Source organism: Elaeis guineensis, chromosome 1, assembly GCF_000442705.2.
Source record: "Elaeis guineensis isolate ETL-2024a chromosome 1, EG11, whole genome shotgun sequence".
Taxonomy (NCBI): Eukaryota; Viridiplantae; Streptophyta; class Magnoliopsida; order Arecales; family Arecaceae; genus Elaeis; species Elaeis guineensis.
In genome coordinates this window covers 117,474,681-117,489,716 of record NC_025993.2, presented here as the reverse complement: position 1 = coordinate 117,489,716, position 15,036 = coordinate 117,474,681, and the positions used below count along the sequence as shown (strand labels likewise).

The 15,036-nt window shown below is 41.1% G+C and overlaps 1 protein-coding gene across 1 annotated transcript; it reads left to right on the top strand.

The window, feature by feature from the left end:
* Positions 1-2,586: 2,586 nt before the first annotated feature.
* Positions 2,587-14,703, top strand: LOC105036339 (11-beta-hydroxysteroid dehydrogenase A). The gene is given in 7 exon segments (XM_010912112.4): positions 2,587-2,815; positions 12,860-13,052; positions 13,128-13,213; positions 13,705-13,804; positions 13,807-13,835; positions 13,915-14,079; positions 14,190-14,703. Coding segments are annotated over 7 exon segments (1,047 nt in total). The 5' UTR covers positions 2,587-2,629; the 3' UTR covers positions 14,478-14,703.
* The last annotated feature ends 333 nt before the right edge of the window (positions 14,704-15,036 follow it).

Sequence of the window (15,036 nt, the reverse complement as noted above, 5' to 3'; positions counted from 1 at the left end):
CATTCTTGATAGCTTTGAGCTATAGCACAGATCTCTGGCAGTATTTTTGGAAGAGATAATAGAGTTCCATGCCTTCGACAACCTCATTAATGGAAGGTTAGAAAACTAGCTTCTATTAAATTTGAAATAGTTATGACCTCTAGGAATTGAGCCAAAGGACAGTTATCAGAGTGTGATCGAAACATAGATTAATGAGTCTGGGAACAAAGAATCCAATTCAATAGAAAGAAGAAATTGTTCTCGCTTTGCCATGATAGGAGAGTCCCTCTGTTAAATTCAATAAATTCTCTACCTTTGAGCAGGAGCTCAATGAGTTAATGGAAATGCATGGAGATAAAAAGTGTTTCTGCTCTGGCTTGGGTTACCACATAACTCGTTTGATTTATGGGTAGTGTTGACATCACCCCCTATAATCCAAGGCCTGCAAAATTTGTTCAAAATCATGTAGCTCCTCTTCCAGAATTCCTTTTTTAGACTGTGGTTCATAGCGTGAACCAAACAGCATCACATATGTTGCTGCAAATCTTTGAGTTGCTACGGACAAGGTTAGTCTTCTACCGACCTAGAGTTCATCGGTGTTCCATCGATCAACTCTTTCTTGAAAATCTAAAAAGAAATCCACTCTCATTAGAGATTTTTGATAGGAGATTCTCCGATGCTTAAATCAGTCAGAATTTGAGAACAGTGAAAGAAAGAGAGAGAAAAGTGCTATGATTTACTTCCAACGGAAGTTATCTGAGGATCTCTTTGTCGTATTTATATAGAGGGGAGTAATCATGCATTACCTCCAAATTTGATAATGAACCAGAGAATCAGTATCTATGAGCACAAGGATGCAGGTTATTGGTTACATTATTAGATATATAATTTCAACAATGAACCATGTGCCCGAGATTGAAGGGAATCATTCGAGATTCTGGAAGATTTCATCGGATCAATCTTCCTTCATAATGGCCTGATGATTAGGAGGTTATGTTGTGTCTCCGATATGAGTCCGACCTCAAGATCGGTGTGCATCCAAGTTTAGGGTCGGATTGCAGCCGATGTCCAGGAATCATCTTGGTGGGGTAATCCAATTATCCAGTCTTCCGTTTCCGACATTCGAGGAGATTCTTTGGTGTTGATGTAGCTTTCATATGAGTTGTCAATGATGGGTCTGAGGTGAATGCTCGGCTTCAACTCGAGATGGGGGGTTGAGGTTGGTGGTTGATTTCTTTCATAATATTTGCTCCTCATTTTTGAGTTCAAAATGATTATCATTTCAGATGAAAAAATAGCTGGCTTATGTATTCAACCTGACCTTGGCTTCCAGTACAATCTCTTGGAGTGTTTTGTACTTCGAGATCGCTAGTGTCTGAACTCACGGCCAACTGCTCCCGAACAATCGAGCCACCAAGATAGTATTCCACCTTCTCTCCTTGGTACCAGAAGATCAGCAATCTGCATCCCCACAACCACCTCCATGTTAATAAAGTTCGACCACGGACCCAATGAACAGTAGAAAATCCAGCTATCACGTGTGACGTCCACATTTCGGCCATCCCAACAATGTGTCTTCTTGTTATCAATCCTAAACAAAGTTAATGCGTTTAGTTTCACCACCTAACACATCATAGCCCTTTTTTTTTTTTTCCTCTAATTTAGTATGAATCCTTGATCATATACTTTTGCACTGTAAAGTATTGTACTATTATAGATAGCTGCCATGCTATCTATCTCAAAGACGGACAATTTTCATTCAGTCCTGACATGTGATAAAGTACTATGGTGAGATACGCGATACTCCGTGATGATAAAGGAGAGCCAATATATCTGTGAGATGGATAATATGATTGCTATCCATTGTACGTATCCTACGGTGCAAATATTATACCTCAAAGATTTTTTTTTTTTTTTTAATGCATCCCAAGACTCAAATCAGGAAAGAAAGAACACTTCCAAGAAAGCAAGGGGAACTACCTTTCAGGATCAATCTCAATCTTTCAGAATCTCATTTTCATGCGGTTTCTCAATCTCTTTCATTTCAGTAAAGGCAACTCCTTTTCTCAACTGTATGTTGATAGGAATGAGAAATGTCAGATAGTGATAAAACCAATATGTCAAGCATCTTCTTAATATAAACAGATATGTATTTCCGTCAAATAAAAACCCTAGCTAGCAAACTTGCCCTTGAATTAATTACTTATTGCTTTTAAAATAAAATGACCCTCGGGTTGTTGAGAACCTCAAGTAATCGCTTCCCGCTTGGGTTGGGTTGGGTGTTTAGCGCAGAAGAATGATTCACCTTCTTTCACGACGTCAACCGTTTGATAGCACATCGCACAGCTCTCAAAGCAATTAAAACTCTTCCATTCATCTCCCTACAGATCTCGAAATGGCCACTGCGCAATCCAACGGTCGACGTCGCGGCCGGAGGTGAATCATTCATTGGCGAGAAAGATACAACCCGAACTCGTCCGGACTTCCATCGCGGTCTCACACAGCCCTTTGGTTGGAGCTGCACCCCTGTCGCCTGTTCAACGTATTGTTCATTACCGGGCGGTGCTCGAACGGCAGACGTCTTTATAAAGTAGACCGTTATTGATACAACGAGAGCACCGCAAGCCCTATCGCTTCTCTCTCCCTACCCATGGGTTTCTTCAATAGCTTTCTTAGTGTTGTGATGCATGTGGCCGTTGCTATATTCCTTTTAGCCTACTTACCTGTTAGGATGGTGTGGAGATTGGTTCGATGGATGCTTGTGAGACCTTTCTCACAGGAGGACGTCAAAGGAAAGGTTGTTCTCATCACCGGAGCTTCCTCCGGCATTGGTGAGGTAAGTTATCCTGGGCATCTTGGTTTAAGGTTCATTATAGGCATAAAAGTGCTAGAAATGGTAGAAAGGTGACCCCTATACTTCTTAGTCCATTTGTTCTTCAAATATTCCTTATATTTGTATCAGAAAAAAATGGCTGCAGCTATCCTATTTATTGGGTGGAAATTAATTATGTCAGTTTTTTCCGTAAGTCTGGGCAAACAGTTTATAAACCGTCCTCTCAAGCCCATGCCTGCTTCATCTAGTGGTTTGTCCCCCTTTGTTTCTCTTTGTTGGTAAGTCTAGCTTTGGTTCTTTCGCACAATATTTATTCTCCAAATATTGAGACTAATGTGGGGCCAAAACGTGTTTGGCCGGCCACCTGATCTTTGCCAACCTAGTTGCCGGCCAAGAAAAGAATCAATTTAATTGTATTTTTTGTAAATGAAAATGGTTTTCTTCCTTGTCGCTTAAGGAACCTCCCAACATACTGTTAACATAGCCAATGATGCTTTAATTGCATGGATAATACCAATGTATGACATGCAAGAAAGAAACTTGTACTTAGTAATGGCTCATTAATAGAAGAAATAGTTTGGTAGGTCCAGTCTACCAAGTGGAGAAATTATTTCTTAGACCACGTCCAACTAGACCAGCAAAATCCCATGGTGGATAGCGCGCCACGTTAACCCTTGTATTTAATGAATTCTCAATTGCACATTATCCATCATGCACGTGCTCTGAGATTTGTGCTGGTCTATCTAGGCGTGGTCAGAAAATAATTTCTCCTACCGATGGGTCACTAATATTCTACCACGTCAGTTGATGTTTCCATCAAATAAAATAAGAAAAAGAAGGCTGCGATGCCCGTTTGATTTTTTTTTTTTTTTTTTTGTGAGAGGCTTAGAAGAGAGAGAAGAAAGAAAGAAAGAAAGAGAGGGGGGCTGTCTCCTCGTTCCCACTCTTCTCGCTTCTTTCCCCTCTTTCTCTCTTCCCTCTTCCTCTCCTCTTTCTCTCTCTCACAAATAGCTGGAGGATGTGAAGCCTTTTTCTCCATTGGCCGTGAGCGAACCAAAGCGGTGGTGGGGGGAAGGGTAGGCCATGGAGTGGTGTTTTGCTTGGCATAAAGTGCACGTCAGTCAACTCAAGATCGAGTAGCTGATTCTTCATGAGTGAGCTAGTAGTGACCGGGAGTGGTCACTATTGAAATTTATCTAATTAAGTATATCTAGATGTGGTTCATATATATCGAGATTTATTTTATATATTTTAATTTAATCTAGATCTAATTAAAAATAAACTTTGATAAGATGATAAGGATATATTGGATGGTTATTGTGATAAAGTTGAATTCTACATAAGCATTGTGGATAATATCCGTCTTTCATTAACTAATTTAGATGTTGCCTTTGATAGATGAGGCACGTTATAAAAATATCCTCTATGAACTTGATTTTCAACTCATCCGAGAGCATATGAGGTCTTCTTCACTGAAAATATTCTGAGTTGGAATTGGGAACCAAAGTGCTGCTTGTGGACATGAAGAGCATATATAGTTTGGTTTCTCTTTGTGGTTGCGAGTAGGTTGATTTGAGAAATCCTAGACAACATCAATGACTTCTTCTTTATATAAATTATATTGCCTCATAAAGTTTTAATCTTGTATTATGAAGCCATGTATGTTATTTAGCTTGAAAATTGAAGCTTTTATGTTCATATAAAGATTTCATAAATATAGATCTGGCAAGCCATCCTAGTCGATTATTAGTAATCAGCGTTGTCATGATCAGAAGTGGTTTCTGGATTTCATATCTATTTTATAAATTTATTATTTATTTATTCTTTAAAGAATCTGTTAAAATAAATAGAAAAAAATTAAAGAAAGAAGAAGTGGGCCGATGGTACTCTGGTTTCCCACCATCATGCCCTTCTCTCATCTCGATGGTCGGACCTGTGATCTTCCTTCGACAGTCACAGGGACTTGCCAAAGGCGACTCCCATGGCATCAGATGCATGTTTTTCATCCAGATTTAAGAAGAAAAAAGGGAGAAGGGAAGGGCAGTAAATCTCCCACCATCATCCTTCCCCCTCTATTAAGGAGGTAAGGAGGGGAGACTTTTGGCCTGCCTTCAGCAGTCGTTGTGACAAGCCACCACCCAATTCCCCTCTTTGGTGAGCACCTATTTCAATCAAAAAAGGAAGAATAGGGTAAGATGGAATCGTCAGATCTCAATAGACCGACAGTTCCCCAGCCAATCATTGACATAAATTGCGGTGGGTGTTGGGGAGATGATAGTAGTCCGCCAATCGAGATTTTTTTAGCAATCATTGATCTTTTTTTTTGGAATGATAATTTTTTCCTCTTTCTCCACAGATCTCCCACAATAGCTAACAAATCAACGGTCAGGATGAAATTTTGGCCGACCATCGATGGTTGGGAAGGGATGATGGGCCATCGATGACTCGTTGACAAGAAAGGGATTGCCGGTCATGGGATTTTACATCCCTTTCGATCTTATCAGGAAAGGTGGAAGAAGATTAAGGGATCGATTTCGGGTTTTAGGTTTTGACCTAAAATTCGAAACCCGATGGACCCATCTACTTCAAAAGCAAACTTTTGCAATTTAGTTCCTAAAGAAATAATTAATTCCATAAAGCTCTTTTTAAAATTACATTTTGGTTTTAATAATAAAGTTTATTACATAAAGCCTCCTGGATTATTGTTTAGTCTCTGTAATAAAGTTTATTATATAAAGATCCTCTGATAATTATGATAAGATCCCTGTTATATAGTTTTATTGTATAAAAGTCTGTATATTTGCACATTACATGCATTTTATGTGCTATTATTTTATTTATATGCAAATAAAATACTATAGGTCTATTATCATGTTCTTGATGATATATTCATGCCTTGTTTTACATATAAAGTTCATTGACACTATTTATAAGTATTGTGAGCCTTCACCTCAGCCTCAGTTGACTTGATCCTTGTTTTGGCTGAGATGTGCAAGGATCAGCTATAATCGACCTAATGTAATCCGAGAAACATGGTCCTAGTTCAGCAGATCACCCAAATTCGGCAAGTTGGCTATTCAGATAGGCAATCCTTTTCACAATTATGGGAAGGTCAAATGAGGAAATCCTAACTATCAGGATTCATTCATGCCTCAGAATGGCAACTACTAGCTAGCTCCATATTACAAACGTAGATTGTGATCCCACTAGTGCGATTTGTATGCACTTTTCGAAAATGGCCAACACCCTTAGCGTATATGACTATTGCTTATCCTTTATAAATAGGGGGAAAGGGAGACCCTAGGTAAGTCTTCAATAGCCTTAAGATGCTCCATTACTTCTCTTTTTGTTCTCGAATTTCAGCTAACTTAAGCGTCGAAAGGTTTTCATCAAAAAAACCTCCAATCAGAGATTTTTTTGCAGGTCCAACTTCAGGACCCAGAAGCACTATCTTCATCGGCACCTCGTCTTCTGTCGAGGACCCTTCCACTCATCTTCTGTCAAGGATCCTTCTACCTTACTTTTTTCTGAGAAAACTAGCTTGACCTCATCGGCCTGAGTTTTGATAGCAACAGATTGGTGCTAAAGGTTCTCACCATTGTTAAAAGTTTATTTTGAGAGAGAATATTTTACTATGAGGCCATGAAGAGGAGTTTCAAACACCTCCTGCTTAAATGGCACATGACCTAATGATGTTCAATAGGAAGCCATAGCACCATAACCCATCCAGGCACCACCATCTCAACTTGCACTGGCAGTCTCTAATGGCCAATTCAATAGCCTCATCCAATAGGTGCAAGTCTTGATTGTTGTGGTATAAGGAATGCAGCAGGCCGCTGCAACTAAACCTATGCTAGATGCATCGCACCGAGATCGAGCTCGATCAGTAAGTCAGCATTCACCTTCTGATAGTCCGAGGTAAGGGCATAGACAACACTACCAACTTGAGAACCCTGGTTAAGGACAATGCAGGCACTCACCGACCCCACAATTAGGGAAGGACTCTACACCAAGCAACTTTTCTCCACGGTCGAAGATCCCCACACTTTCAGATGTCGAGGTAGAGAGAAGATTTCAGGAGATGCAGCAGTGGATTGAGGCACTGCAAGGTTGAACTCAATAGCAAAATGTGGAGCTCGGTTTAATGCTGACCTCCCATTTATCAAAAGATTATGGATGAGCCGATCCCACCACATTCAAGATGCAGCAACTGAAGCCGTATGATGGAACTACGGTCCGGAGAGTTTCAAAGCTTTAATTCTTCTTCATGGAGCAACCAATGGAAATCCTTTGTCAATGTTTCCATTCACTTTGAGGAAAGCAACCCAATATTTGTATTTGAGCCTTCAGTCCAGCTCAATTAACTCCTTTGCGCAACTCAATCGATTGTTCGCAACTCACTTCATCAGCAATCATCGATAGCACTATGGCTCGAACTCGCTCATCAGCATCAAACAATGAGAGGACAAGACTCTTTGGAAGTACATCAGCTGCTTTAATTCCATAACCTTCGAAGTACGTGACTTGGATCAATCACTGACCATGACCACTCAAAGGTGGGCTGCTTAAGAATGCTTCCTCTTTTTGCTCGAGAAGAGGTACCCCAAGGGCTTCATTGAGATGTTGGCGAGAGTAGAGAAGTATGCAAACATAGAGGAAGCATGGGCTCGGCATGGAGAACATCCCAGTGATGAGCCCAAGGAAAAAAATGATGGCGAGCTCAGGAGTGGGGGGCATAAGCATGAAGGTTGCTGAGGTGATAGAAGATCACGCTTATCTCAGACACCTCATGATAACTAGATGAGGACCTCGCTTGGATGCCACCAATCTAGATCTCCACCTTGCAGATTTGAAAATTATACCCCACTAAATACATCCTGAGCATAAATACTCATAGCGATCGTGCACCAGGGAGATCTATCAAGGCTAAAGAGGATGATAGTCCCACCTTATAGATGAAATAGGAAAAATATTGTTGATATCATTGAGACCATAGCCATGATACCGAGGAGTGTCGGTAGCTTAAAGATGAGATTGAGGCACTCATCAAGTGGGGACGACTGAGGTGGTATGTTGAAGAACAATCGAACCTAAATGAAATCAGGCTCGAACTATCGTGGCTTGATGGCCCCCAGGAGAATAGGTTGTGGTGGAACTGACACACATGATCTATGGGGGCAATTTGGCAATCTGACCATAGAACCAAGCTGAGTTGAAGAAGATGTAGAAGAGACGAAAGATTGAAGATAAAGAAATTGCCTTTCTGATGCCGACCTCTAGGGGATATAATTTTCTTATGATTATCCGTTATAGTAACTTTAAATATTTCCAATTATGATGTATGCCACATTTTGATTGATAGTGAAAGTTCAATGAATGTTTTATTTTATGGTGCTTTTGCAAGAATGGGTTTGACTCAAGACTGATTGAAAAGACTTGATTCTCTTATGGTTGGATTCTATGAGAGTGCGGTACCCATGGAGGGAGTCATCTCTTTGTCGGCGGCTGCAGATTAAGCGCCAAGGCAATCAACTATCTAGATAAACTTTGTGGTTGTAAAAATCTCATACGCTTATAATGTCATATTAGGTTGATCAGAGCTAAACACTCTCTAAGCTGTGGTATTAACTATCATTTGCTAGTTAAGTTTCCTACTCCATATAGAATCGATGAGGTGCGAAGAGATAAAGAGCTAGCCAAGGAATATTGCATGGCAACCCTATGTGGGAAGGCTCTTATATATCCTCAGCCCTGGAGGAGCTTGATGTTCATGATGAACTGATAGAATAGAGGGCAATCAGTAGAAGATCTCATACCAATTGTGCTAGAGGATTCTAACCTGACTAAGATGGTTCTGGTTAATTCCAACCTGGATGATGAGGATTGTCAACATCTTGACTCATTTCTTCGATCAAACATGGATGTCTTCACTTGGACAGCTTTTGATATGTCGGGCATAGACTTGGAGGTAATCATTTACCATCTGAACGTTGATCTGGAGCATCATCCTATCCGACAAAAGAAGAGGAGTTTCACATCAGAGCATCATAAAATAATAGAAGAAAAGTAGATAAGCTCCTAAAAGTTGGCTTCATTCGAGAGATAAACTACATCAGTGGCTAGCAAATGTAGTACTAGTCAAGAAGGCATACAGAAAGTGGCATGTATATGTCGATCACATTGACCTCAAAAAGAGTGCTTGAAGGATAGTTATCCATTACCTTAGATCAATCAATTGATGGATGCCACTTCAAGCCACCAACTTCTTTCATTCATGGACACCTTTTTTAGCTACAATCGATGAGGAGATGACTGACTTTACTACTGACGAAGGTCTTTTCTATTACAGGGTCACATTCTCTCATCGATTCATCCACCTCAGTGTTAATAAAGGTTGGCCACCGGTTTAACAGTAGGGTAGCAATCCATGTGTCCCCTAGGAGGTTCACCGACTGACCATCTCTGATAAGCCATCTCATTTGAAGAATCATATCAGGGGTGCGCATGCAAACCTTCCTCCATAAAAAAGAACATCTCATCGGAACTCCACTGTCCATAGGCCACATGCCGTCCTTGGCCCTTATTACCGTGCTCCACAGTCAATCTGGCTCCAAAAGAAATCTAGCTACATGATGAGCAAGCAGGGCCTCTCATTTGGTGATCAATGAGTGGATACCAAGACTACCATCCCACAATGACTGGCACACAACATCCCAAGCATCAGATGCATGGCACCTCCTATAGGATGTGAGCCCCACAAAAAGCTCTGGAAGTGCTATTCAGCTTAACACTAGGGTTTTAGGTAGGATCGTGTTTGAAAGAAGATAAATGGGAATAGAATTGAGAACTGATCTCATCAAGGTGACTCTGTGCATCATAACAAGGACTCCAGCCTATCAGCCCTCTAATTGCCCTCAGATCGATTGTCCCATATCCATGTACTCTACCTACCTCAATCTGCACCCCGACAAAGGGACATCCCAATACTGTAATGTCATACTGTGCTCTACTATCCTCAAGATACCCCTGATCGTGTGCTGCAGCTGGAGAGATATCTTCAGACTAAAATGTACCATAGACTTGAGGAGATTCACCTCTTAGCCGAGGTGAATAGTACTCCAAAATCCTTTAAAGCCAATGACATCCAAATCGAGGCCCAGCCCACTAGTAAGCAATCATTTGGAAAAAGTAAATGCAAGATCGGCAAGATCTCAAGGGCTGACACATAAGCGTCCAATACCAACCCTCGAAACACAACATGCAAGGCTTGTGAGAGGGCGTCAGCATAAAGAATGAAGAGGAAAGAGGATTAGTGACAACCTTGCCTCAACCCGATTGTGGAGTAGAAAGAATTTGACAACATAGCATTGATTAGGATGGTAAAAGTGGGTCTGTAGATGCACACCATGATCCAGTCGATCTAGCAATGGTGAAAGCCAAACTCCATCAATGCCCTCTCAAGGAACCACCAACTCATGCGATAAAGGTCCACTTAATGTCTGACTTGATTGCCATGAGATTGTGGCTAGCAGATGCACGGTGAAGATCATGCATGAACTTCTGAGCGATAAAGACATTGTGAAGATGCTATAGCCATCAACAAAAGCTCCTTGCTCAGGATAGTTCAATCAGAAAAAAATCAGCTTCATCCTGCACACCATTAGCTTTGCACAACTTTATACGGGTTATGTATAAGCAATGAGTCTAAAATGTCGTGACTCTGATGCATCTTGGCTTCAGTAGTAAGGCAATGAAGATCTACTTTCAGGTAGCGGACGTCAGGCTGATGGCATGCATAGAACTCTTGCATAGCAGCCACCACCTCATACTGAATAATGGGCCAATAACACTTAAAAAAGAGCATGGGAACCATCTGGTCGAGGGCTTTATCCTCCGTCATAGACCAGACCACTCCTTATACCTCATCCACTAAAATGGCAAAAGGAGATCCTGTTCTCCTACTTTGTGACTACACTACTAGGTGCAGGTGACACAAAGGTGCCCTCCCTACCCAATGGCATTGTCCACCTCGACTTGAAGAAATGCACAATCTCCTGCCTGATCCACTCACCATCAGCCAGCCACTGCCCATCTATGTCCTGATTGTCTGAATCCGATTCCTGTGCCTTTGGATAATAGTGGTCTGATCGAAGAATCTCATGTTCCAATCCTCCTTCCTGATCTATTGGATCTTGAAATTCTACCTCCAAAGAACCTTTTACCGCCTCAGAAGAGAGTGGCACTCAAAAAGCTTACCCAGAAGGTCGGCAAGGGCGACCTCTATAAGACCACCCTCCGATCCTCCCACTCTTGGATCTCAGAGATGACAGCCTCCATAGCCTCGAGCCTTCTGAATTTATCACCTATCTCAACCTTGTTCCATTGCCGCAACCATCTTGTCATCAGCTCGAGCCTCCATGTCACCTGATATCTAGCATCACTATGCATCGGCGGTCTTTGAACCTCCTTCACAATATCGCAGGAATGGGGGTAGGAGAGCCAAACTTCTTAACTAGAATGGGCTCTGATACGAGAGAGCGATATTAGTAGTGAAAAGAATCGAGCAGTGCTCGGAGGCAATCCTTGATAAGTGGTGGATCAAGTGGCTGGAATGACACTAGATCCGGTTGACTATCACAAACAACCTATCAATCCACTTCCACACCCTACTCCATCCTGGTGATTATTACATCAAATAAACTTGGGCCAACAAAATCGAGACCTACTAGATTGCTAGTATATGAAATCTCTAAACTCTTTAGATTCCACATCATCCATATAAGGTCTTCCATCTTGCTTCTCAAGGGGACTGTCAATAATTTTTTTTTTGGTAAAGACTATCAATATAATTGAAGTCACCAAGTACTACATTAAGGATACCATGGTCAATTAAAAATCTCTCCCTATAATCTAAAAGTGCATAAATACCGAGCAAATAAAACCATTTATTTCTAGAATAACTGAGGATATTGGTGAAAGATATCTATCGTGGCAGAACATTTTTCCCAACAATAATGATACCCCCAGCTAGACCACCGCATAGAAACCCCATTCCATCGAAAAATGATGATAAATGCAGCCGGGCTCAGGCCACAGAGACGTGTCTCAACAAGCACACAAAGCTTCGAGCCATGCTGCTGTAGAATTCTCCTAAATGTCAAGTGAAATGATGGCTCGCCAGCCCAACATTCTAGAAGAGCACTTTCATTAAAGATTAGTGGTGGATGGGGGACGGTCCTTGGGACCCTCAGCTGGCAAAACGCCCGACACCAAACACACCCCATTTCCACCATTAGGCTTAGGATGATCACCAACAGCTTGAAGAGTCATCTTCAGTCTACCCACCACAGTCCCATTGTCGTATCATCTCCCATCATCACCGGCTCCTATTTCCCCCTACTATGCTCCAGACTTGACCTTCCTCCTGCGTGAACTAGGTTCACCACTGGACGAAGAGGACACCGGTCCCAAATGCATCTCCCTTGGCTAGAATCTATTGGGATGCTCCTCCCGGCATCATTGCATGTCAGTTCCTCTTAATTCGGGTTGGGGAACTTGGCTCCACTCGCTCCTGATCGTCGATAGCTGGCTCTTAGAGGCGGCAAAGACGATCAAGGGAGAGGGGGAGGCCACATTGCCCTCGGCGGCCCCTGAGGACATCACCTCTCGCACAGGTTGTGGGACGTTGGATGGTCCCACCCCCACATTCGACTTCATCGACTCCATGTCCAGGCCCACCACTTGGGCCCACACCAGTCGGCCTAGGCAAAATAGAAACCAGGGCCTGAGTTGTATTATGCTGGGCCTCTCGAACATGAGTCAATCTGGCCGGAGTTCAGAGATCGATGGCCCGCTCGCTCAGCCATGTATGAATCCTCTGGGCTTTGGATTGATTTAATTTAAATGACAACAACAATCATTGCACATGAATCATCCTTCTAATCTGTTCATTGTAACGTGCATGTCTGTTTCCATCCACAGATGCACCAACTGGTGCATTTGAGCCTCACAAAGTTCTCACTAGGTTATCTTCTTTGACGTTGCCAGCACATTGCTTACCAATATGCTATGAGAGGGGCATCTCTGGTTCTTGTTGCAAGGAGAGAGCATGCTCTCAATTCAGTAGCTAAGACCGCAATTGAGCTTGGGGCGCCGGACGTGCTTGTGAAACCTGCTGACATCTCCATCCCCAATGAATCAGAACGGATCATTGAAGAGACTATTGCTCACTTTGGCCAATGTAATCGATCTCTAATACATTGTCAGGATCTCCTCAAGGAGTTGAACTGATGAGCCTAAAACTTTTGTGTTGCAGTGAATCACCTCGTTGTCAATGCTGGAATTTGGAGCAGCTGCCTCTTTGAAGATATCGCCAACATAGCTGCCTTCACACAAGTGATGGTATGATATCAAATAGAACTCTAATTCTAAAACTTAGGCTATATTTTTTTAATTGAAATTTATCACTAAATATTTCATTCAATACAAATTTATGATTGCTAAAACTTACATTTTTTTCCAGCATATATCATTATATTAATTTGTTTGGTTTGTTGAATTAAAGTGATCTGTTAAGATAAAATTTTGACTCATAATGAAATGGAAAATATGAATTGTACAGGTCTTACTAATTTTTCCCCCCTTCCAGTCTCCTTGTCATTATTTTCATCTGCTTGTAATTTTGAAGAACCTTAAAATGAAAATCCATGTCATAAATTTAAGGTTTAGAAGGATGATATGATGTATCTAACAAGAAATAAATGTTATATGTACTTTCCTGGAGACAGTATAAATAAATGTTTACCTTTGCAGTTTAATCACTAAAATTCTAGTACATTTTCAGAGAGAAATAATTGTCATAGTATTGACTATTGATCGCAAGATTCTTTCAGGATGTAAACTTTTGGGGCTCAGTATATCCAACTTATTATGCAATTCCACACCTCAAGACTAGCCATGGCAACATCATTGTGACAGCATCAATGGCGGCTATGTTCCTACCGCAAGAATGAGCTTCTACAATGTAATGGAAAGACAAAATAATAATTTAGCACATGAAGGGCCTTTTGTTTTAGTTACTAAAATCGATGGATTGTTTTCAGGCAAGCAAGGCAGCAATGATTAGGTTCTATGAGACATTAAGATCAGAGCTCGGCTCAGAGATCCGGATCACCATCATAACTCCAGGCTATGTGGAATCAGAAATCACCCAAGGCAAAGTTCTTAAGAAAGACGGTGAAGTAGGCATCGACGAGGAAGCTAGAGATGTATGTTGTTAAAGTCTAATCCACAATTTGATAGTTATTCTACAACAAAACATGCATTAAAGGAGTACCATTTATGCCACGAACTAAACTGATATGCGATCAAATGACAGGTCCAGCTTGGACCGTTTCCTGTCGGCAGCACAAAGAAGTGTGCGGAGATCATTGTTGATAGTGCATGCAAAGGTGATGAGTATGTGACATGGCCTTCCTGGTTCAAGCCCTTCTTTATGGTCATGTGCCTTGCTCCCGAGGTTGTGAACCGGTTTTCTCACTCATTCCATGTTGCTAAGCCAGGCACCACTTCGACCGAGACCCTGAGTAAGAGGATCTTAGAGGCATCAGGAGCCAAGAAATTTTTCTATCCAGCTTCAATTCAATCACCTATCATTAAGATATAGATACGAAGTGGCTCTAATGCTATTGTCAAGAAATGAAACCATAGTTGTTATGGATGTCTTTCTTATAACAATTCAGAACTTTGAATCAATTTAGGATCCTGTGATGCAATATTTTGATCTTTTTTATTTGTAAGATGTGTCATCTATAAGTTAGATATGTAAGTTTCGTTGATTAATACACTTTTGTTAGACATGAAAGGAAGCTTTGGATAGCATTGTTGCTTCATTTTCTCTCTTGTTAAATTGGAGTAAAGAGTACCAGCACAATGACAGTTTACTAAAGGAAAAAAAAGGACCAAAGTTCTTAAATTTGTGAATATATTTTTAAAAAAAAAATCTTGTCTCAACGGTGTCACTGTTATTTTTCTGCTACATGTAAATTACAAGAAAGAGATGAGGCAATATGTTCTTGTAATGCCTAGGTGGGGAGAGAAGTTTAAGCTTCACAATTATTCTTCTTGCATGAACGCATTTTTCTCCCTTTTTTCCCACATTTTTTGTTATCATCTGATATGACAATCTCATAAATGGTTAGCCAATGAAATCTTGTAGTACTCAA